This window comes from Bombus impatiens, unplaced genomic scaffold (assembly GCF_000188095.3).
Source record: "Bombus impatiens unplaced genomic scaffold, BIMP_2.2 scf_0074, whole genome shotgun sequence".
NCBI classification, from domain to species: domain Eukaryota; kingdom Metazoa; phylum Arthropoda; class Insecta; order Hymenoptera; family Apidae; genus Bombus; species Bombus impatiens.
The window spans coordinates 53,443-78,064 of record NT_176493.1 but is presented as its reverse complement, the minus strand read 5'-3'; the positions used below and the strand labels follow the sequence as shown (position 1 = coordinate 78,064).

Here is a 24,622-nt window from a genome sequence, read left to right as displayed (position 1 = left end):
CTTTAATGTTTTTAAATGTCACTTTTTTCGGGTAACTTTAACGAACCATTGGTAACGATAGTTAGAAGATCAGTGTCTTCGTAATCGCATTGTATTCAGGAATCAAACGCCAGTCATTGCCTTCCTGTCTACAAACTGACGTTAAACACGTTCACGTTATATACGACTGCATCCGTTGACAGTAAACACAGAAAGGATCGATATCTGTTGCACGATGCACGGGTACCTTTGAAAGGAACACGAGACTTCATCGATATCGCAATGACAGTGACGCTTCATCGTTGTTAAAGCTGCGTCTCGCTGAAGAGCGAGAATCTCTTTGAGATACGAGACAAAGTGAAAGGAAAATAGAGAGGAAATTACTAGAACTATGCGGCGCTTTTTGAAGATCGCAGATTTATATTTTTCACCTATACATATTTTTCCACGAATATTTAATACAGAATCTCTGCCTCTTTCCTCCTTACAGATAGTTTAGTTTAATTTTTATTGCAAAATTATTAGGTCGTCCGAAAGGTTTCTTTCATTTTATAAGGAAATAATGGATGCACAACATTTTCCGTTTTATATTATTTTATTGAATCACGTACGATCCATTTTGTTCTATCAAACTAAAGATCACAATGTTCGAACATTCTAGGACCGTACATTTATCAACTAAATGCACGAAACATGTGTAATGATTAGCATGAACTATGGTATAAACTATAAACTTTTCCATAGTGTAATAAAATGTTAAAAGAACAAAAATCCTTATTTTAAAAGAGATTTGGTAATTTATATATTTCTGATAATTCTAGGATAGCCAATTTTAGATTTACCCTTTCACAAGCAACGTTTAGTTTTAGAACACATGAAAAAATTATTAGCTACGAAACTGCTAATTTTATGTCTCGTGCCAGAAGTTAATTCGTAAAGAAAGCCACATGTACTATCATTAAGAATGTTATTATTTTATGTTAACTGTGTAGCTACGGTGAAAGATGTAATATAACTAATAACTTTTTAGAATAGAAAGCATTGTTGTTGTAAGCAGAAACTATCTCCTTCGTATGTAGGCGCGGGACTATGTAGTTTAATTAGCTTAATTAATGTTGGTACGTACAATAGAATAAGAAGCTCATCTCAGATTAAATAATCTGCTCGAGCTGTAACTTTATATAAAGAAGTATCGTATAAGATATGCAAGAGCAAGTAGCGCAAAGGTAAAATTTATCCAAAATCAATAGTACATCTTATGTATGGTATCAAGCCATCGAGATAAGCTTCATAAAAGAACATGTTTGCTTAGAAGGTTTACGTATCTTCTCTCTTAGGAAGCAAACTACGCTAACTGAACCGAAGCATTCCATGGTTAGATAATCTGCTTCGCCATTATTCAAAATAAGACGCTCCGCGCAACTTGAATAGAAACAATACGGAAATATTCACTGATACTTATTGTTCACAAACAACGCGATTATTGTATATGTTCTCTCTACAACTTATCGGAAAAAAATAAATGAACGAATAAAAGAGAAACATTTGTAATATGTAGAAAGAAGAATATATGATTTCTGACCCCGAGCATGACTGATGCAGAAATAGATCGCTGTATGGACTCATGCATGAAATAATAAATCGTGAACGTGTCACACTATTACAATGCATTGTCAATAATAAAAAAGTTGATAGAAAAATGTATGCATAGACAAATTTTTTGTCAAACCAGTATAATCAACCTTCCACTGGAATCAAAATCATAAGACCCAAATTGTGGTTGAATAATCCAGTATTCTCTCTCTATTCTTTCTACTACTCTCTTTTATGATACGTTAAACCTGGACACTGTAACACTTAATGCTGCTTTTTCACGACGACATCCAGTTCCATCGATCATGTCGGTTGTTATCTCCCGTGATAAGACTGCAATAGCACACACGTACAAGGCTTTCTTTAAAAAAAAAAAAAAAAAAACGCTCATTGCCTACAACTTCTTTTTACAAAAATTACGCCATAACATTGATAATACCGTAAACGTAACAGCTGAACCGTAATGACGCTGAAGCTAATCTAATTATTCTGGGGTGAGTTCTCGTAGATACATGCTTAACTACCTAGATTGGATAACAATACTTATCGTTATACTTACACACTAACTAGCGCTAAATTCACTCTTGCATAAGTTGTACCCTGTGTGCAGCGTTCCTTATTCGAATACAATTAACGGTTTACTGCTACAGATCTCCAATTTTTATAGTCTAGTCTCACTCTTGTTTTATTAATCAAAAAGACTATTGTAGTATCAAAAAATAAAAGAAAAAAAATCAACTTTGTGACAAAAGCGAAATCTAAATTCACGCGTATTAGGAAAGATTCTTTTATGAAAAGCCGCATGTTACTGTAACGAAATAACTACATATATTTACGTATCGTCTCTTCTTGACAGATTGTAAATACAAAAGTGCAATAAAGCAAATATTAGCAAATTATATAAAGCAATATTAAGCAAAAATTAAAGAAGGAGAATTTTTTTAGCAACAGCAGGATACTATTAAACCAAAAATGGACCGAAAACCGCAGTGCAGTAATACATACCAGCTCTCTATCGCTCTTTCTACCCTTTCTGGCTGTTTGCATTCGTACAGAAGGACGCACGACGAAATCTGTGCGCAGACAAACGATGCAACCGCTATATCTGATCGTCGACGCGTTTTAACGCGTCATTATCGTACGGCCATTGATACACACATATATACCTTTATGTATCTTTCGATTGTTTTAACAGCGCTATCCGGTTGACCGGTCCATTCGTTACCATGGTCTACAGTATGATAACCGGTGACATGTTGACCTTCGGGATAATCTACATGGTGGTGCTGTTCGGATTTTGCCAGTCGTTCTACTTTTTGTACAAAGGCTTCCCGGGAGTGAAATCATCCCTCTACAGTTCCTATCACTCGACCTGGATGGCACTGTTTCAGATAACCCTCGGCGATTATAACGTAAGCCTCCCCCGTTCCCTATAAATCAGCGTTTTATTGTCGCGGTTATTTCTACTATCGTCGTATGTATTCACGTGCACACATGTTTGCTAGGATGCACGCCTATTCTTTATCTCCGTTTTTTACTTCTGCCCTTTCATAACTATGAACACACCGTATTTTGAACGAGGTTTTGAACGAAATGCTCGTTGCGGACTAAGGCCATCACCCGCTTAATAACACAGCATGTAACAGAGCAATGTATTTACATTATTCTTGTGTATCGTTCATTTATGCCAGAACGAAGCAAAGAAGGTTTTATGAAATCAAATCAAGAAGTAGAAAGTTTGAAGAGGAGAATTATTAATTACTTAATCATTTGGCAGTGAACAAACTTCGTTCTTTTATAATTTAGCTAACAGTTTTTGAATTTTGAGAGGATCTGATAAAACATCGTTTATGTACGTTGCTTACTATACAGATCAGGATTGAGAGTGTTATATGCGATAACGAGATTGTTAAATATTAAATTTTATTTCAATCATTTTATTTTATTATCGCAGAATTGCGATATTCTTATAAATGATAAATTTACGAGGAAAATAGAAATAGACGAAGTTTTACTATTTTTCATACGTAATATGTATGTTATACGTTATTATTATCTATTTATTTGTTTAGTGTCGCAGCGGCTTATTAGCTACTAGCAACCACACACTATTACGTTACCAGTGACGTTGTAAAGACATATTTACTGAACTTACATTACTACTTCCTACTAACTAAATGGATTCGCAATCAGTACGAGCAATAGCACAAGTATTTATACAGAGTTGAAACGAATTAGAACATACATTGTACGTTATATTGGTGTAATATGATCGTCACGGCTTGTAAATTGAATTTCTATTTAATAATCACTTTAGCGACATTGACTACTGAAAACGAAATACACGTTATTGTTCTTTCCCGTTTACATGTTCGATTTTATTGCATCCTCAATAATGATTCAGTACCTTTCTTCTTATTCCATCGAACATTCTCTGAGCCTTAGTAAACATAACTTTTAAATATTTCCTTTGCCGAAATGGTACTTCCAAAAAATAACTGGAAGTTAAAATAACCAATGATTCCAGAATCGAAAAAGTCTTACATTCTTTTCCGTCATCATACGAATTATAGTTCGAGATCATGTTTATTTCTTTACAATATTTCCTCCAATACGCGTAAAGGAAACTATTGACGTTTGAAAGGAGTGAAAGGAAATTTTGAAACATTTGCAACCTTTCTTTTTTAAGGTTGTGCGGATTATTACGTGCTCTATGTACATATGTACATAAATTCAGTCGCGGCATTTTCAATAGGAGGAAAAAGTTGAATGTTGAGAAGGATCGGGCAATTTGATAAATAGTGTCTGCATGTCAATGGAGAGCATAACTTCCAGCGGTGTTTCCAGCATAGCTTTTTTCGTAGCGGTTACCGTGGAAGGGTTAAGAATTTAAACGTTGCTCGTAAATCAGTTTCAATCAGAGATACTTGGCATTCCTGTTTTTCTGATTAAACGTTGGCCCGTTTCGGATTACAAGAAACCGTCACGTTGTTAGAGCGACAGAATCTTCTGTTCTTCTTATTTTTTCAAAGTAATTCGCTTGATTTATTGTCCGAATCGTTCGTACGAGTTTAATAACATCCAGTATAATTTATAGGAATACATTAAGTCGGTGTAAAAATATTATTAAAAGTATTATTGGTTAGCATAATAATCACTTAACTATTACGTTATCATATTTTCGCGTTATTATTCTTTATAGTTATATTTATCTTAGTGTACTATTACCTCGTATTATTAATGTTGCTGTTTTTATATAAAATAATAAAATAAATGATTGGTTCTTGTTAATGATTTAATGCTTGATTGTTAAGGAGTATAATAGGTGAAAGGTGATTAGGACATAATGGTTAGTTAATGATTACCTTATTGTTATTCCGTGTTGTTATTAATTTGTAATTATATTTATTTTAGTATATCATTGTTTCGTATTATTAGCAATGATGCTTCTATATAAAATAATAATAAAATACTAATAATTCACGAGAATCTAGTAAAAAATATCTTACAAAGTTTTACAAAGCTACAGTTAAGATTTACTTAAAATTTACCAATTACTAAAATCTAATTTTCTATGATATGAAAGGAAATTATATGGAATCATTGAAATTTCGTCGCTAATGAAAATGAAAAATGAAGTATCTTCAGTTCGAATTTCAAAGTTTCACTACTTTTTATTTAAGATAACAAGTAACTTATTTTCTTTCTTCGCGATCATCCTGTAAATGTATTCCAATCCACCAAACTGCTGCAACAAAATGGATTATCAAAGAATTCTTGTTTCCATGTTATTCGTTGAAGATAAAAAGAGGATGAGGAGATTTGGAAAAAAAGATAAATAAAAGAATAATTCTTTGATACCAACGGTACAACAATACTATGAAAGAACTATTCTTCCGGTTTCAGGAAAATTCAATTTCCAAGTAACAGGGGTTCTCAGTATGAACGGTATCGTTTCGACTTGAATCGATGTACAGTGATTCACGAAAGTATTCGAATGTTTATCACCGAATTTTTCTACGAGTGTATTATTTGCATTATACGAAACTTGTTGAAATTTCGATAGCACTGCAACGAAACGCAACTATCTTGAAACCAGCGAAAGTACTGAAACCACTGGAATAGGTTTGAAAATGTATTTTACATTTAGTGAGTAATTATTATACAGCATGAATAGTAGCTTTAAAGATACAATATAGCGAATACTTGATTATTCAATTACTTTGGTGATCTTTGCGAAGTTACGCTTTCAATGAGTATCTTGTAACTGCCACATACATTTCCAAATCTGTTTCATATTTTACCAATATAATCGCGATAGTTGTGTCTCGTTACAGTACCAATGAGATTTCAAAATGTTTTATATAACGCGCATGATATATTTATTTAAAAAAGACCAACGATAGCGGACATATCAAGTTGATAATAGATTAGGTATTTTTTAATTCAAAGCCTCGCAAATGTTTGGAAAATGCAATAAAAAAGTTAATCGAGAGATCGTAGGGGTTCGCTAAAAATGATGACAAAGTACACAATGATCAACGATAAATGTAATTATTATTATTACAGGCTTAAAGTTAACGTCAAAAAGCGACACGGCCTATGTCACGGCCATAAAAAGTTTTCAGTAGCGCTCAAATACTTTCGTAAGCCACTGTACCATAAACAAGAATAGGAAAAAAAGTCGTCATTTCGCAGTTGAGAATATTCAACGCGGAAAACTCATTTTTAATGTAACATTCGCGCTATGCGCAATTCCCGGGCACGTGTAAAAGGGGAAAAAGAGGGGGTGAAGAGAAACACTCGCTCGTTCGGCAATCGATAGATCGCGAGTTGCAAGCCGGCACGCGCGTTGGGAAAAATTGGCTCGCCTCGCGGCGTGGTTTCCTGCGTTTCAATTAATCGAATTTCACCGATGAAATATCAAGACAATTCGCAACGCGCGCTCACTGTATCCGTGGCTAATTGAATTACATTCAACGACCGGCCCCGGACCTGCTAGAAAATAACGCGCCACGCCGCGTTTCCCCGAGATCTCGTATATCTTTCGCGTAATTAACGAATCGATTATGCTGTCGGGCGACGAAAGGGAGGGAATTTATTCCCTGTGAAACATTTGCTTAGAATCGTTGGTCTACGGAAAACGATCTATCGGCAGATTATCAAATTTGAAAAACCGATGCCTAGATAAAAATTGGCAAACTTTCCGAGTGAAAAAAAATGTCCGTGAAGATTCGAATTCAATGTACGTTTTGTAGAGGGAAAATTGGAATTTACGTATTTTAGGGAAGTTTAATACGAATTTAAATCGGAATTTGATTTTTTACTTCAGCTTTTAAGCAAGAAATTTGAAAACATTTAAAGCCCGTACTCACCGTCTACTTGTTTTATGTTGTTTATCGTAAAACGTGTTATTATATCCGCATCAACATTTTCATAGCTTTAATGTCTAGAGAGATATTGTCCTACGAGCCTCAAACTGATCAATTCCATTTTTTAGAAATATACCAATTTCACATTATCCAGGTACAAAACTAGTATTCGATGTCTCAAACAAGAATTTCATTTTCGTAAACGTATTTGTCGTAAGAAGATTGCATAAATAATTGTCAATTCGAAGGAAAATTTCCAGAGATAAAGTTTGTAATAGTCATTCTTCTATGCATTTTAATTTACCGACTTAATCAGCATAGCTTCCGACCAACTCATACAGAGAAAGGTTATCGAATTTGCGCCACTTAAACATCTTGCGATGCAAACTTTTAACGAAATACAGTTACACTTCGATCTTTGTTACAGCGATTACTTTATAATCCGCGAATAAAATTTCTCTAATGGTAAGTGTAAATTTACGGCAAAGCCGACCTTTTTCCACCTCATAGAACGCTACGGTACGCATTAATTTTGAATTTCAATTACGAATTGTCTGCGCGAATAACGTTACATTTTTCGGTCTATTTCATCAGTTTCCCTATGTTGTATATTCTTTCCTTTTATTTTTTGCCTTAAAAAGACAAACGAATAAAAGTTTGCGCCACGCCAGCACCAGCACCACATAAATAGCTTTATAAAGCGTAGAATGTCCGCTAAAAATCGTTGCTCGGTTTTACGGTTCGTCTAGCGATTCGTCGAAACACGTCGAATTAAACACGCGAAGCAGCAGAAGAATCGGCTGGATTCCCGCTGGTAAATCCATGGCCGTGCACTTTTGCTTGCGACACGATCATTTTTATCGATCCGCTGCCCGCGATTCCGGATCGTTCGAGCGTGTTGGAGACGATACTGATAACGAGGCGAAACGATTGTCCGTTTCAGTATACGGACCTCGGCTACACAACCTACCCTAATTTATCGAAGATGGTGTTCGCCATATTTATGGTCCTGGTGCCCATACTGCTGTTGAATATGCTGATTGCGATGATGGGCAACACTTACGCGCATGTGATCGAGCAGAGCGAGAAGGAATGGGTGAAGCAAGTAAATATTTGTACAGCGACATAATTAATTGATGATTTCATAGATTAACGTGTCCTATTGTTTGCTATCCCTTGGGTTCTGTATATCATACGTTTGCGTCGATCTGCAGGTCTACAGATAGAATTAAGTGTCATACACGTGTATTTGAATGTCGTTGAAGTATGATTAAATATAGTTATGTAAATTTTTAAAAAATTTATATATATATGTGATAAAATTGATATATCGATGAAATAGTCATATTATAATCGTAGTATAATACACGTGTAACGAAGAATTTGGTAAAGGTCTTATTTTCAATGGCTATCACTTTTAACATATATTATTTTTAATTTAAGAATTAATTAAGAAATTGAGCTAAAATGTCAGAAAATTTTAGAAGCAGTCCATTATAGAGCGTTTAACTGGTTGCAGTGGGCGAAAATCGTGGTTTCTCTGGAGCGTGCAGTCGCGCAGAAAGATGCGCAGAATTATTTGCAAGAATACAGTATTAAACTGGGACCTGGAGATGACCCGAACAACCCCGCCTCGGAACAGCGCGGAGTCCTGATTATTAAAAGTAAATCGAAAACCAAGGCGAAGCAACGCAAAGGCGCGGTGGCTAATTGGAAGGTGACGTGTTTTCCTCTGTTGTTTCATTTTTTTTTTTTTTAATAGGTTTTAACGTCGCATCAACTACAAATATGTGATTATCAACGACGATAACGAGTACTAAAAATATTATGGGTGTTAGATTTTGTTACACATATAACATAGCGCTTTTTAAACAGGAAGAAACCTGCTGAGTTGAGATCCATGTTCAAACCAATGTTCAAACCTATGTTTCTCCTCGTTTTATAGCCATCAGCTTTGTGCTTTAACAAATATTTTTAATGGATTTTTGTACAGTAACGAATCGATTTAAAGGGTTCGGATACGCTTCGTTTTAAGCGACTAGAATAACAAGAATAACCGGAGTAGCGTTATGAATTTTTATCAGCTGTATTTCTTGCACGATCTTTTCTTTATCTCGATATTACAGTATTTCCAAGAAATTAGAATAAACGTATTAATTTAATTTGCATTCTCTTTCTCTCTTCTTTTAAAAACTAATTCCTTTTACACCTTATTGTTTTTAATTTAACTTCGATATTACAGGATTTTTTAATGAAATTAAAATAGAAGTATAAATGCAGTTTGCCTTATCTTCCTCTTTTCTCGTAGAATTTCTACACCGAAATTTTTTAATCTCGTTACTCTTAATTTAACTCCTTATGTTTAATGCTTCTGCTTACAGCGCGTAGGCAAAGTGACGATAAACGAATTGAAGAAACGTGGTATAACAGGAGAGGCGTTGCGACGAGTCATGTGGGGCCGAGCATCTTTCTCCACTCCTGTTAGAACGAGGTAATATCAAGTCGCGTTCGTTATAGGGCAAAGGAAGTGATAAATGTAACATCGAGATCGTTAATTGATTCGTTAACGGGGGCCCACGTGGCGTCTGAAACCATGTAAATTGTCTAGGCTTAATGGAACGCGATACAATTGACCTTGCACTTGTGAAAGTTAATATGCAAGGCATCAAGGTTACGAAATCCGATATTAACGTCAGTAAATGCGGTGCATTCGATATTGATAACATGAGGGGCATGACACGTGATTCGACAAACTATTATCTCCAAGGACACGATATTGGTCGACCATAATGCTTGATAGTGTCATCATTCTGAATACTCCTGTCATGGTATCACACGCTGAAGGCACTGGAATTTCTACCAATTTGTGCTAACGAATCTAGTATAATATTATTCGAGATAATATTTGGAGTTCAAGGCCTAAGAGACTAAATCCTGAGGATTGTAGCTGATCAGCTATATAAGACGATCTACTTAACTTTATCACCTAGAATATTTTGCTTGTTTTTGATAATATCAAGGAATATTTCAGGATACAAGTCGAATAGTTTCGAGGAGAGCATCATTTGGCATGATTAGTTTATTCAGTGGATGAACGCGTAAATGATATATGATGGTTAGCGTTGTTTCTTTAAGTGAAATCATATAATTTAATAAATTAATCGATCCATTGCGACATTTTTGATAAAAAAGTGCTAACGTATTTCTATAACCTGTAGTCGGAAAACTATTAGTTCAGTAGATATTTTAGCTTTAATTTGTCAAATTTAAGGTATGAAAGGCAAAGATAACGAAAACACTGGAATACCATTTCGCGCTTTCCCTTTGCCTCTCATACGTCAAATTTGACAAATTATAGTTAAAATATCTACTAAATTAAAGTATATACGAATAGGTAATAAACAGATTAACACTTTTTTTTGTAGAGACACGCTAAGAGAATAATACATGCTAATATATTAAAATATATATGATTCCGATTTAGAAAATATCGATATTCCTGTACGCGTTCACATATGAAAAATGCTAATTATGTGAAATTACGTTGCTCTCTAAACCATTCAAGTTGTACCTGGAACATATTTTAATATTATCAAAAACAATTTTTCAACCAATACAGTTAGTTGAACAACCTTATACACGTGACTTGTTTCGAAAGCATTGAGTAGACTACGGATATTTATTATACAGCTTCATAATTCTATAAAGATAATTAAAAAAGGAGTGGAACCTAGATAGAAAATTGTTTGTTCTATTACATTGGATATTTCATATATATTTCCTTATTATTCGTACTCTGCATTTTTCCATCTTTAAATTTAACATAAATTCATTTTGCAAAATTTTAGAAAAGTTTAAATTCGCACAGAATTCCGTGGTCTAATCATAATGGTACGGTATTGTATATGTTTGTTGGTTAGTAAATATTAATATGCTCATATTGTATAAGTATGCCATATTTTTTCATTGGTTCTATAATTCGGGCATTACCGATAAAAATTTACGCGAGTTTGATAGCATTCGATATCAGACAACTGATATTAAGAACGTCTGCATCTGACTTCAATTTTAATGGCACCTCATTGCGGTTGATTTTAATAAATGTCAAAGAGTAGAAATTAGCTTGAGAGTAGCAGAGCTTTCCACCAAACCTTACTTATCAAGATATTTTATTTAGGTCGGCATTTGTACTCGATGCTCGAACTTTTAAAACGACGAGACTCGTAAATGATCAGACGGAACGACATCAGATGATTTTAATGCTCGAAAGTCTTTAAACGTTAAAGCTTGAGCGCTCGAAACTTTACGCGTATATTTTACACAATAAATATTACGAGTTATAACATTAAAATAAGGTGGATATTAAAATTCTTTTTTACAATCAATATTGACGTATTTTGTAAAATATTCACATATACAGAATTCATGCATATTCTATTCAATTCCAATTTTTCATCGCTATTTCTAACTTAAATATTCGGCGAAATTTGGAACGCAGTTCATGAATTTCCAAAATATCGTATTCGGTCTCGTTCGAATTTCACTTTTATGCAGTAAATCGCATTGATATTCGGCTATCATAGTGTTGGAGAGATTGTTGAACATATTTGTTTACGATAGAGTTAACGAACCGATTGCCTTATATCGCGTTAAAAAACATTCATTAGTTTATTTACTAAATCCGTATGAACTTCCTGCGTAGTAGACGACAAACTAAATAATGTAATCAAATTTTTTACGTATGAAGAATGTTCAGACACATATACCATGTTACTCTTTATGTGTTGTTTACGCGCTTTAGTAAATCGCTAGAACAAGTTTTATATCACTAACCGACGTCGTAGAAATAACGCTCGATGTATCAGCGTCGTTGTTGACTTCACTGATATCAAACATCGCTGATGCAAATGAGATGCGAAGAAAAAAGAAAAGCAAGGAAAAACGGGTCTCGAAATAGGCAAATTATTAAAGTAAACTGTAAATTATATTTAAATTATTAGGTTGCCTGAAAAGTGTCTTTCTTTCGTAAACGTGTTTTTTTACAACAGTGCACCTTCATAGAAACGTGAAATCAAGTCTGAAATGTCGCGATGTTTATCTCAACAGAACAAAATGGATCGTACGTAATTCGACAAAATAATATGAGGTGTAAGTGTTGTCCGTGGTAATTGTAACTGCTGGCTGTAGATGTCGCTGCTGGGGTACTGCTGTTTTTCTTCTAATTTAAGAATCGTGGAAGAAAAATCGGACTCTGGCCACCGGGATTTGAATCCGGGTCCCGAACGTTCGCAACCTAAGGCTCCAACCACTGCGCTGCCATTGTCCGGTTCTAGTTAATGTTGAGCGGTGTTATTTTGCTGTCGAGTGCCGTCACAAATATAAAACAAGAAACGTTGTGCGTCTATTATTTCCTCATAAAACGAAAGAAACTTCTCGGACAACCTAATAAATTATAAAGTCCCCAGTAGCAGATGCTATTTGAATAATACCGAAGGAGAGATAATCAATTTCTGCGCAGTCCAAACACTGCCGAGCCTCAAGTTTCAGCGGTTACGGCCGGTTTTGGAGACGCATTGACTGCAGCGCTGGATGTGATGGCGTTCGCCCACGATCTCGACTTGTCTACTGCTACGGAAGGAATTCCGACCAACATCGGCGCGAAGCAGTCGAAATCGAAGACCGCCTGCAAGGATCAAGCGAAATCGGCGACGAATAATCAGGAGAAAGGGTCGACGGACGTTCAGCAACAACGGAAACTAACCACGGAAAATCTGGATAATCTGGCGAGCAGTCATAATGATATTGACAAAACATCCAGCGAATTTGTGGCCGTTCGCGAGATGAATTCGAAGAACGCGAGTCGTAAGTAAAGTTATTGTATTAATTAAAAAGGAATTTTATGAAAAACTATGAAGAATAGTAGTTAATACTGTACGCTGGGTATTTCATGTTCTTAACATTTTAATATAAAGTGATAACATAGAATAATAATAATGATGTGCGAATATTCTGATATTTCTATTTTAATTTTTATATTTTTAATATTTTAACATAGAATAATAATAAGACGAATAATATAAGAATATTTTATGACTTAGGAAAAACGGTGAAATTTTAAATAGCATTGTTAACCTCTTACGAGGTAAAAGCTTGTTTTAATCTCTTGAGTATTCGTTAAAATACAACCCCTTTACATTCACGAACAGGAAATATCGCTAAATATAACAATACAATGTTTTAATAAAAATTTTACCAACTTTTTATTTTACGATATATACAACTGAATATTGTTTTGTGTAAAAATGGAGTTAAAATTCAATATCGTTAATCCTATAGCATCCACGGGCGAGATGTTTTGTGAACCGATTTTTACAGACATCGCGCAAGATATTTCGTTTATAAATGAAAAAGGTTTTTTTTCAAAAAAAAAAGTATAGAGATATTGAAAGTTGCAAACAATTCGATAAAAAAAAGAACATTATTCACAATGGGCACAATATAGCGATTTCTATCTCGACAATTTGTTGAACCAATCCTAATCTGTAATTCAACGAAAATTAAAATATTTCCTTTCCTTTTGAAAATGTGCGACAATAAAATTGTTTATTTTGATTTTTCTTTCAAACGATGCACTCCGTCAATTATAAACAATTTCATTTCTTTATAGTTTAAAAAGGAATGCAGGACGAATTATTCTTCTTTCTTTGACTGTCTCTACGTGTTCTTCAATTTGTTTATTAAAATTTGATATATCTCCTACATATAATCCAAATTTTGTGAGTTGTTCCGAAGCTCTATAGTAATGGCAATCGAATCAAACTTATGAATGTGCATGAATTTTTATTAGCTGCATATAGGTTTTTACTTGTCGGATAAATTTCGATAACAAAACCAAGTTCCAACTTCGATGTTATCCGTTAGAAAGTAATATCGGGGCATGAAATAATTGGTAATTATTAAGTACAAATTATTTGATATTGAATTAAATTTCGAATTTCAGAACGTACATATATAACTGAACAGACCAAAGTAGAAATATAAATGTTGCAGCTTTTCGCGTTATTAGGAAATCTCACGAGTTTGCTAAGTAGAAGTCGATTAAATCTTGCGGATTCTTCGCTGGATGTCTCTTTTATGTCTGCATAATGATCCATGTATTTTAAAACCGAACACTTGTCATTCAACAGCACCTTAAATTCAAAAGCTTGCAGTTTCGATCTTAATCACGATAATTTGGTTATTAAAGCGTAAATGAAACGAGAGACTTTATTGATTAACCTGAAAAGTAGTGCAACAAGCATTGGATAATTTATGGCCTTTCATCCGTTAAGCATATGATTATCATAAATTAGCAAAGTTGTAACCTAATTTCCTTCGTTAATCAAATATTGTAATCCTTCAGTATTCTTCAGCGATTACTACAATATTATACCTCCTTCCTTTAATTATCACTTCTGTTTCGAGGTTTCCATTAACAAAGAACATTATCAATTCATTAATTGTCACCTTCGGTTTCTTCAAGTTTTTATACAACTCTACGTACATTTTTATTGCTTTTTACTCGATATAATCAAACTGTGCCAACTCTACAAGATTAAACTAGATTGTAACCATTATATGTTATATATTACATGTATTGTATGTATAATGTGTAATGTAAAAAATTTAATATACGTGTGTATTTTATATCTTCTCCCAAAAAAGATAGGAGCATTACGAAAAAATAATATTTGTATTTATTTAAAGAATTATTTTTGCATATAACAACGTAGCTACTTTGATATTTACAACCATACAGACTTTTCTGTTCAAGTTTACTTTAATCCACAATTCTCTCAAATTGCAGATATTGTTACTCGTATTATTTTCTTACGAGTTCGCTAATTAGGTAAATATCAATGAAACCATAAATGTAGATTTGATTAACGTTTCGAACAGAAATATTTCAAATATTTTTCAGCGGCCTCCGACGTTTCCGCCTTTCTTGTTTCCGGCGTCCTTGATCTCGTTTCCGCTCATGAGCAACAAAACAAAATGCCGCTGTTTCAGGCATCGCTGCACAACAAGCATTTCCCATTTTTGGCCTGAAAATAATTCACATTCGTCAGGATTTAACGCAGCTTGGCCAACTTTTATTATGCAGCTTGCTGTGCGCAGGACGTTAATAAAACTTGAAAACGAGCTTGCGCATTGAAATAATGAAAACTGGTCTATTTGCGGCAAACAGAAGTCTGCATGGACGCAGAAATTGTAATTTTTAACAACATCAATTTTTAAACAAGTAAATTTAAAAATAAAGATAACGACATAGACAACGAATTTCTTTTTTCAAGAGAAAGATTCCTTTTTCTCTTTTCTCTTTTTCGATAGAAAGATCAGCAACAATTGATATGTTGCTTTCATTCGTATATGTATACGGTTTCTTTTTGTCGGATATAGATCGTGAAATGTAAAAAATTAAGTTTATTCAAAAGTTTCTTTTCGTGGATTTGAAATTTGTATCTTCGTTGTTATTTCTGCTCATACGCATTTTGGTGAACGATGTTTGTTTCGACCACTCGCGGTAAGACGCGATCGCGAGGAAGCTCGTCAACGGGAGTCGTAAATTTCCGTTACGATTAGATCGACGCCACGAAATGATCGATCCCCTATTTCGATTAGGATAATAGAGGTAGTTAAATTAAATATGACACTGATATAACGAGTTATAAATCACAGCTTATTCCAACAACTTTGTAAAGAAGATAGTTACGCTGGTGCGTATGTATAAGATAAGTAAGTGACTGATCTAAGAGTGTAAACCCGGTCAAAAGGATGTTGACTGTTTGAAAGATGGAAAATCAGTAAAGTTCGGTGACGATGCTGTGGCGGAGGAAAGCTAAGGATGGGTGTGTCTAGCGCACGGGACTATCGGATTTGTTGATGACAATTTTGGCTAGGAGAATGAGGGAAATAGGCTTCGTTGTTAATTAGTTGTTTGCTATGGTGGTGGGTGAGGAAGGATGCTAACCGCCCTCGAGATAAAGTTGCTAATGGGAGGTCTCATACGTGAGAAAAGGCAACTTTTCCGTGTCAACCCGTGGTGAACAATAAACTTTAGGAAACAATTCAGTGAAAGAATATCTATTCGGTCTGAAGGACCTTAACTAGAAAATTCCTAAGATTTATGGAGAGTACTTGAGACTATTGAGGGTACGCAGTAAGGATCAGAAGATATCTGACTGCAATCTTGCCCGCGATGTGTGGCCTGGTTTAGGTAGAGTGTCGCCCGACGTAATAATGTTTATACATTGTTTAGAATTGTTTGAATTTGAATGAAATAATTTTCTATATTTCTGAGAAACTGCAATTTCTTTGAACGAAACAGTGCTGGATTGAAACGTTTTGTTCAAAACAATTAACAAATTACGGTCTTCAGAAATGTTTCTACATGATGGAAATCCGTTTGCATTTGTTTAAAATTAATTTTTTAGTTACTTGTTAAGCAGCTAATTAGTGTTAATACTTCTTTTAATCGTTTTTTAAACTGTCTGGAATCAGGTACTTATTTTACGTTTGTTGTTTAATACATTAACTTGATAAAGTTTCAAGGAAAATAATAGTGTAGTAACAGTAAACAAATATCGATAATCAAGCGTAATGTATAATATGTATAAGAATGTAACAATTTTATCCATATTTTCAATGCATTTAATTTTACTTCAGCAAAAATGGAACTATGTCCAAAAGAAATAAAAATTGCTACAGCATAAAATCGAGTTCAGTAAAAATGGAGCTGTTGAAATTTTCTCTTTGTAATAATCGCAAACGAAAAGATTTTTCGTTTTTATCCAGAGATACGTCAACTTACACAATATTCGAGCAGTGTTTAAAGAAGAATATATCAATGTTATTAATATTATTTATAGATATAATAGACTTCGCAAAACGATGAATATTAAAAAAAGAAACTCAAAATATACATATTTATCCTAGATTCGAGCATGGCCGAGGATTTTCAGGATCCGCTTTTGGAGCTTGTGATTGCTTCCGAAAATACGGACGATCCTGAAACGCTGCTGAAAATAGCGGAGCGGGCCGCAGCGAATTTCGAAGTGGAGAGCAGTTCGAAAATAAATCTGCAAATTTTGGAGCAATTCACGATGACTAAGCTACCTATGGAGGAGAAAGTTGCCGCTACAAAGAAGCAGTACTTTGTTGAATCGAGTGACAACGATTTTGGTGGTAATGACGAACTACTTTCCGTAAAATATTTCTTTGATATTCTAAGAATTAATCAATGGCATGGTCGCACACTAATTGCCTATTACTAAACGCGCCACCGATTGCATTAAGTGTAATTGTTAGTAGGCGAATTTGAATGAATCATCTCTGTACATTTGCGTCTTACATAATTTAATCTGCAAGCATCTCATCAAATCGAATTTTATTTTTGCTTTATTCCGAGCAACGAAACGAATAATACCAGAGAATTATTACAAACCATCAACATTTTAAATTTATGTTTAATATTTAACATGCATTTATACGCGTATAATCAAAGTATTAAAAAGCGAAGCGATCTCTCAACGATAATTTTACAATGAAGATATTAAAGAATAAAACCAGCAATGGCCGTGTGGCCGTAAATTTTGCTGGAGAGTGTTAAGCGCCACGCGAATTTCATGAAAATTGATTGTCTTATTGCAGGCGACAACCTACTCGGAACCGAGGCCCGTCTACGTAGAATAAGATCAGCGAACAACAGATTTATCACGACACGGAGACGGTCGCGGCACACCGATGACGACCTGTCATCTACGTCGTCCACATCCGCCGACAGAAATCCTCAATATCAGCCATTGCTCAACGGCCCTGAGAACTTGGCGAGCCGTCAAATCGAAAGTCGAGAGAGCTCTATCGAAGCAATTAAGCCGCAAGTAAAGCAGAACGGGTCATGCGATTCAGTGAAGATCAAGGTTCAGAAGCGTCGACCGAAAACGGCGAAAAATAGGTAGCTAATTCATAATGAAACTCTTTTAAATCATTGATAGAATTAAACTTTAATTATGGAATTAAGGATTAACGTAGTTTAATAGCTATGCAACGTAAAAAGGTGAAAATATTTTTGAATAATTTACATCCCCAAATCAAAGTCTGTATTTCTATAGAGTATAAAAAAGTTAAATAGATAAGAAGAGGGACGAAAGGGGATGTTTTTCTAGGGACGACATATCAGTAAGATTAAAGTACTGTTATTTGATTTTAATTAGTATTGTTAGGATTATCCGATTATAAGTTTCTCCCTATATTTACCTGTCCTATCTTCTATTTGTTAGAAAAAGTCTACTTTAGCCTTTAACTACGGACCACTTAACTGTTAGAAGAGTCTGTATTTTCGTTTCATTAGTACAATCTAGCAAAGGAGCTTAAAAAATTCAACATTTGAGTACTTTTAACCGTAAAAAATCTATATCAATGAATATATATATAGTTATAGATTAAAATATCGATATTAGAGTAATATTATATTATTGTAGCTAAAGGTTAATCTAATTATTCGACGTAATTGATAAAAACCTGAGATTCGTATCAAAATTACTATTAAGAGCATCAATTTCGCAGAGCTTGCCTTACTTCCTCAATTAAGGTGGTTCATTACGAAAAATCTATACTTACCAGAAAGCAATATTAACGTTTGATATTTCAACGCCGTCGTCATTTTCCTCGATCGTCAATCCCATTACCCGTATCCAATTTGAATCTCCCGTAACGCGAGCGTCATCGGGCATCTAACAAAGCCATACACACGTAACAAAACAATTATCACTTAAAGAACTGCTAAATGGAAATCCGTGGTACGGCCGAACTGACTTCTTTGGACTTTAATGAAATTTCATCGAGCCGCCGCGTGAACGCCCGTCAGAGAAACGATAGTATAGAAAATACACAATTTCCTGGCCCGGCCTCGAAAAGTAATTACAACATAATGGCCGAGTTACAACGTTTCGTGGCATTCGTGTTAAGTCACGGCTCGGATGTATGTACAGCCACGCATACGTATACCGGACAAAGGTATATAGAATCAGGCTGAAAACACTAGAAGCACTGGACAACACTATCAACAATCGATCGTGTGTCGACATACCGGAACACGAGGAACACGCAATATTGGAACATAGATTTCCTATTTAGATTTGTCGAATGTTTCCTTTCACCATTTTCCGTCCGAAGTCGGAAAACAGACAGGTTCGCTTCCGCGTATAAAACACGTACTCATGGATGAAATTAAGAATGGGTTTCGATTGTTTTGCATCGGTGAAATTATACATGGTTCGTTGTAATTGCGTAGATCGTAGATGATATAACTGAGAAAGGAATAATACCGCAGTATCGCTCAAAGGTATGTGGATGCTTGCTTACTTTTAAAGCAATTGAATAATTTCGTTATAGAATTACACAGAAAAAGATCCAGATTAATTTTACTCTTTATTATCAGACTGTGGATTTTTATACACTTTTATACTTTTACGAATAGAACTAAAGAAATGAAATTTAAATAGGAATTTGTTTCATCTCTCGAGTATTATAACAAATACTTTATTTTGTGTATTTTATATATTTTTATGTGTTATATACACCATCAAATTTCCCATAAATACATAGAAATCCGCATTCTAGTGATAAAGAATAGAATCGATCTGGATCTTTTTCCGCGTAATTTTATAACGAAATTATTTGATTCTATCAAAAGTAAGCAAGCGTTTATATACTTTTAAGCGATATTGTGCTATTATTCCCTTTATTCATTATTATAGCTGTATCTCGTAGCATGTTACGACATGATAAAATTTGTTTCTACATAATCTGCGGAAGATCGACATCTGTAAAGTTTTTCTTTCCTTCCAAGAAAACATGTATTTCCGTTGTTACTCCTCATCGAAACACGGAATTATTCTTTTATCATAAAGAATCGGTTTTCTGTTAATTTTATTAAGAATTTAAACGAACATTCCTTTAAGGTGCACAATTTTTCATTGTTCAATTTCCAAGTAATCGTGTTTCAGAACAAAGAGAGCACAGCGAACGAGTCACTCGAAACTATAGACTCAGAGCTGTGATTAATCGTCACAATGAAATCATTGTGTGTTACTCAGATTGCACAGTGCTCGTTGTTACCTCGTGAATAGAATAATACAAGACGTTTTGTTCCAACGTTAGAATAAATCTTACGCATCTGCAGCAGAAGTTTGCCACGCGAGGTATCTATTCATCGAAACATTCTTCTTTGCGGATTATCTGCAAGGTAACCGCTGGAATTTTATGGGCGTGGCAGGATAGAAAATAAATTTCAACGATTATTATTTTCAACCTATCGTATTTTCCTTTATGGACTGAATGAATTAGACACGAAAGACAGTAATCATTTTGTTTCTGAAAATTTAAAAGTTAACCATACTAGTGTAATACAAAAGTGTCGTTGAACTGAAGAAAATTTATAGGAAGTATAGAATCTATCGATTCAGCTTGTGAGCGCTATAAATATGTCATTGCAGTTTGAATGTAATTAAATATAATTGTTGCTATAATTATTCTCAATTTGGAAGAATTTTCTTTATCTTATATCTATCCCTTGACGAGTGAGCATTATTGAGGATAATGAACTCCTGAAATAACAAAATTGCTTTGTAAAATTTTTCTCCGAAGATGATTAAATCGTAATTGATATTTTCCTTTAAAAAAAAGATAACGAATTTAATACTCTAACGTTTTGAAATAATCTATTATTACTAATTATAACTTTATATGAATTTGTTTATAAATTATAGTTGTTTATAAATTATAGAAATAATCCTATGAAACGCGACAGATACATTTTCCGCGTTATACCATACGCGTGAAAATATTTTTCTAAACAAAAAGTCGAGAAGAGCGTTACAGCCCAAAAACTAGACTCCAGAGCTAGAATGTATTAAGTCTATTTTTTTTCAAAAATAACATTTTATATGTTTCCCGCGTCAAAGTCTTCGCTCTTTCCGATAGTAAAAATTTTCTCATCCTAAACTTTTCGTTTCTATCACGTTACACGATGCATTTGTCGCTCTCTACGACTACTAATTCTGCCACTGTTTCGTCACGTTATATAGTTTACATATTTCGTTTCTTAGTTCAAAAATTTCTTACAACTTTTCATTCTGATCGACGTTGATTCGCATGAGTCGCATCACTCGTTCCATCATCGACTTGTCACACGATTTTTATCCGAGATCCTAAAGCAACCAATGGGACGTGGATAACGAAATGATGAATAGCTATCCGAAACAAGTAATGTAAATTACCGTGCGCGAATTTCAAAATTTTCCGCACCGATATGTAATACAGGAGGCGTCTGTTACCGATACAGTTAGTTTCGGTGAAACGTCAACGTCCTCTGTAATTATTCCACGGAACTCGATGCTGCGATAAATTATTAATCACTCGTTAATAATTCTTCTTCAAACGAACGCCACGGGACAACGAAATCGGATCACGACGTATGCACCCGTTCGATAAACAGTATTGGGAATCACGCGAGCGCGATATTGCTCGTGAAAGAAGGGATTTAAACGCGGAACGATCGGTGATATCGACGATTACCAAAGGCAAATTGAAAGTATAGCTTTATTAGGCGGGATAAACGCGGAGTGCGAGTCGTTTCCAGAGCAAATTGAGATTATGCGATAAAAAGGCGACAACGGAAGCGAATTCGTAAATATTGTCATAATGAATTGCTTATTTATCCGATCGGATTATATTGTTTAATTGATTTCTTCCATATTGGTGTATGCAGGGACGTAGTAATAAAAAGTGGGAGGATATTATTTCCGACAAAAAGTATGAATGTTTAATTTCATTTTATATGACAAGCTCTTATCTCGATCATTTCAAAATCAGAGAAACATCGGAACAAATGCACAAGAGGCGAAGTATTGATCACAGTCAACGTCGTTGTTTCTATTATTTCTCGAATCAGCTAAATATGCAATATCGATTTGGAAGTAGAATTGAATAAATTCGAACAAAAGCATTACACGTACACAACGCAATATCCAAAGAATCATTCATTTTTATAACAGCCATTCTTTCACCAGATATGAACGACATTCAGGGCTGTTATGCTATTGGAATGCGTAGTCATTCTCGAATTCCAATTTTGTCGCGCTTTGATGTAAATTATTTTTCGAAATATTTAAATATACGCGCTTATCCATGGTTCTATCGACGAAGATAAATTTCCAACGCCGTTATCAGCCACGTACTTAACTCCAAATTATTACGCTTCTACCCAGAGCCGCATTTGCCATAAGGCGCATTAGGAGCAAGGTGGGGCCTCGCTCTCTACGTGGCCACATCTTAAAACTTAACTCGGCAACCTAATTAGACCTTGTAACGCCGTTGTTCCTAGGGCTTCTTAGAAGTATACATATGGTCTTGCTTCTACTTCCATCATTCAGTTCCAACGTCCTTTATATAAAATTCAACCCGTAGAAAGAAAACAAGTAAAAAAAGAAATAAGAGAAAACGGAAAGAAAAAAGAGACGAAGACGAAAAGAATAAGAAAATCCTATCTTACCAAGACCTTTCGAATCGCAAGTTCGAAAGAACCCATTCCTCCAATCCCGATCGGAGGCAATGTTCGCGGCGTTAGTGTCCGTGAGCACAGGAAACGATTGACCGTTCGTTTAATGGTTTCTGTTCGGCACGATGCATGCACAGGGTATCACCGAAGGAAATAGAGGAGGCTGGTCCGAGGAGAAGAGAATCGATCGAGCGGAATAAGGCGGTTTCGCCGGCGACGTCGCCTACTGATCCGCTCGAACCATGGAGCACACGCGGCATTAAGGACATGAACACGATATTGGCTTGGGAGGAGAATACGCCGGACAGTCCTTAACGAAACTTTACGATATTATGCGCCGTGTACCTCCGGCTGACCGTTCGATCGACAAAATGGCATCAATGGTTTTTGCCCTGGCAGCAAGTTGCGACGCGTCAAGTACTTGGAAGCTCGAGATCGCTCGAAAGCCAAACCGAGATTCAAGCGATATAGAGAATTCTTGAAGGATTCGATGGTAACGTTGAGGAAGTATCGAGAGAAAAAGGGAAAACACAGTCGCTACAAACGGTATTTGTATGCCCATCAAACAAACTCTTATCGCAAGATATAGTTTCTGTTATTTAAATAGCTTCTCACATTTCACTTTCACAGTATCAATGTTATTTGCAGTATTGAGTTTGTAGCTGCCGACTATAGGTATTGGAATACTTATTGATATTTGGTGTAGAATGCTATTCACTGCTTTTGTCCTTTAGTTATTTTATTGCTAACCAGTCATTTCGTCCGCAACGTATATGTATTTCTTGTAATGTAAAATATTAAGTAGGAAATGAAATTTGTTAGATTTTTCGAATAAATGTAACCAGTAGGTGTTCCAATATTTATGGTTGGTTATATGAAAGTATTACTAAATCGGACGAAATTTGAAATACTTGGACCCAATTAATAGGTATGTAAATGCCCAAATAAATACAACGATGTACAAATGCTTTTTTGTAGCCACTGTATATTGCCAGTTCGAAGCATATATACATGTAATGTATATAAATACGTACAAGTTTGTTTTTCGCTCAAACTATCTGGGTACAACGCGAAGTGATGTTATTTCGTGTTATGTCTGTCGTTATTAGGCATTTTACATCTTATTTCAGCGAAACGCAATTTGTCTTACATCGAGTATTGTGTGTAACATATTTCTGTTGAGAAAGACAAAGTGAAAGTTGACAAGAATCTTTTTGATTTCAATTGTTCGAAATGAATTTTATAGAACTTTTGAAAGTTGTTTTAACTTCGTATCGCAAAAGTAAATTGTGATTGAGTTTCGTTAGAGATGTTAGAGAGATTCAGAAACAAACTTGCAGTAATTAACGAATGAAAAAGATATAGGTTTTTATTCGAAAAAGTGGTTCAAACGTTAAAATTGTAACGTCGTCAGATCAAGTTCATTTATGTATTTAAGGAACAATAGGATTAAAAATTTAATAAGATTGTCGTCCTTGTACGCGGATGATACAAGGAGCGTTTTTGCCATTCATTTAGTTCGTTAGTTAAATCTCTATAAATGAATAACAAACGTATCAAATGTTCATCCAAGAACACTATAATCCGATTACAAGGAGTACGAAAATACGAAGATGCTAGGCGAAAAAGCGTTTATTCCTTTTGTAGCGTACCAACATTGACTAATACCATAAAGGACAATGACGTAATGATAAAATCAACAAATAGCAATTTCTTTCTGCAAAAGGATTAATTCTTCGCATTTGTGATCGCAGAAAAAAATCAAAGAACTAAAATTCTTGCTGACGAACGCCATTCGTTTGATCAGATGTTGCTCATTAAACTGTTCTTTGATATGAAAGCATATATATCTCGATAAAGAAACAACAGCAATGAAAAATAAAACTCTAGATATTTTGAAACAAAGTTTTGAAAATTACTTAATTAAAAGCTTTTATAGAAATATTGTATAATAAAATATATATAGTAATTTGAAGCATAGTTTGGGTATCTACGAATAAACGTTCAGTTTTTGATAGATCAATTTTAATTAAAGATATTGCTCTAGCATATCGATTATTGAAGTTCAAGAAAGTTCAAG

General features: G+C 34.6%; 1 protein-coding gene across 2 annotated transcripts in view; it reads left to right on the top strand.

Moving 5' to 3' along the window:
• The window catches only part of LOC100747394, a 56,381-nt gene extending 31,759 nt beyond the window's left edge, over positions 1 to 24,622 (top strand). Inside the window, exons 6-13 of one of the 2 annotated variants that reach the window (XM_003485651.4) lie at positions 2,768 to 2,984; positions 7,888 to 8,049; positions 8,464 to 8,661; positions 9,326 to 9,435; positions 12,463 to 12,806; positions 16,920 to 17,168; positions 17,634 to 17,937; positions 22,680 to 24,622. In XM_003485651.4, the coding sequence (XP_003485699.1) occupies positions 2,768 to 2,984; positions 7,888 to 8,049; positions 8,464 to 8,661; positions 9,326 to 9,435; positions 12,463 to 12,806; positions 16,920 to 17,168; positions 17,634 to 17,937; positions 22,680 to 22,857 (1,762 nt within the window). In that variant the 3' untranslated portion in view covers positions 22,858 to 24,622. The remainder of the gene's footprint in view (positions 1 to 2,767; positions 2,985 to 7,887; positions 8,050 to 8,463; positions 8,662 to 9,325; positions 9,436 to 12,462; positions 12,807 to 16,919; positions 17,169 to 17,633; positions 17,938 to 22,679) is intronic. The other variant, XM_024372462.2, reaches the window with a different exon arrangement.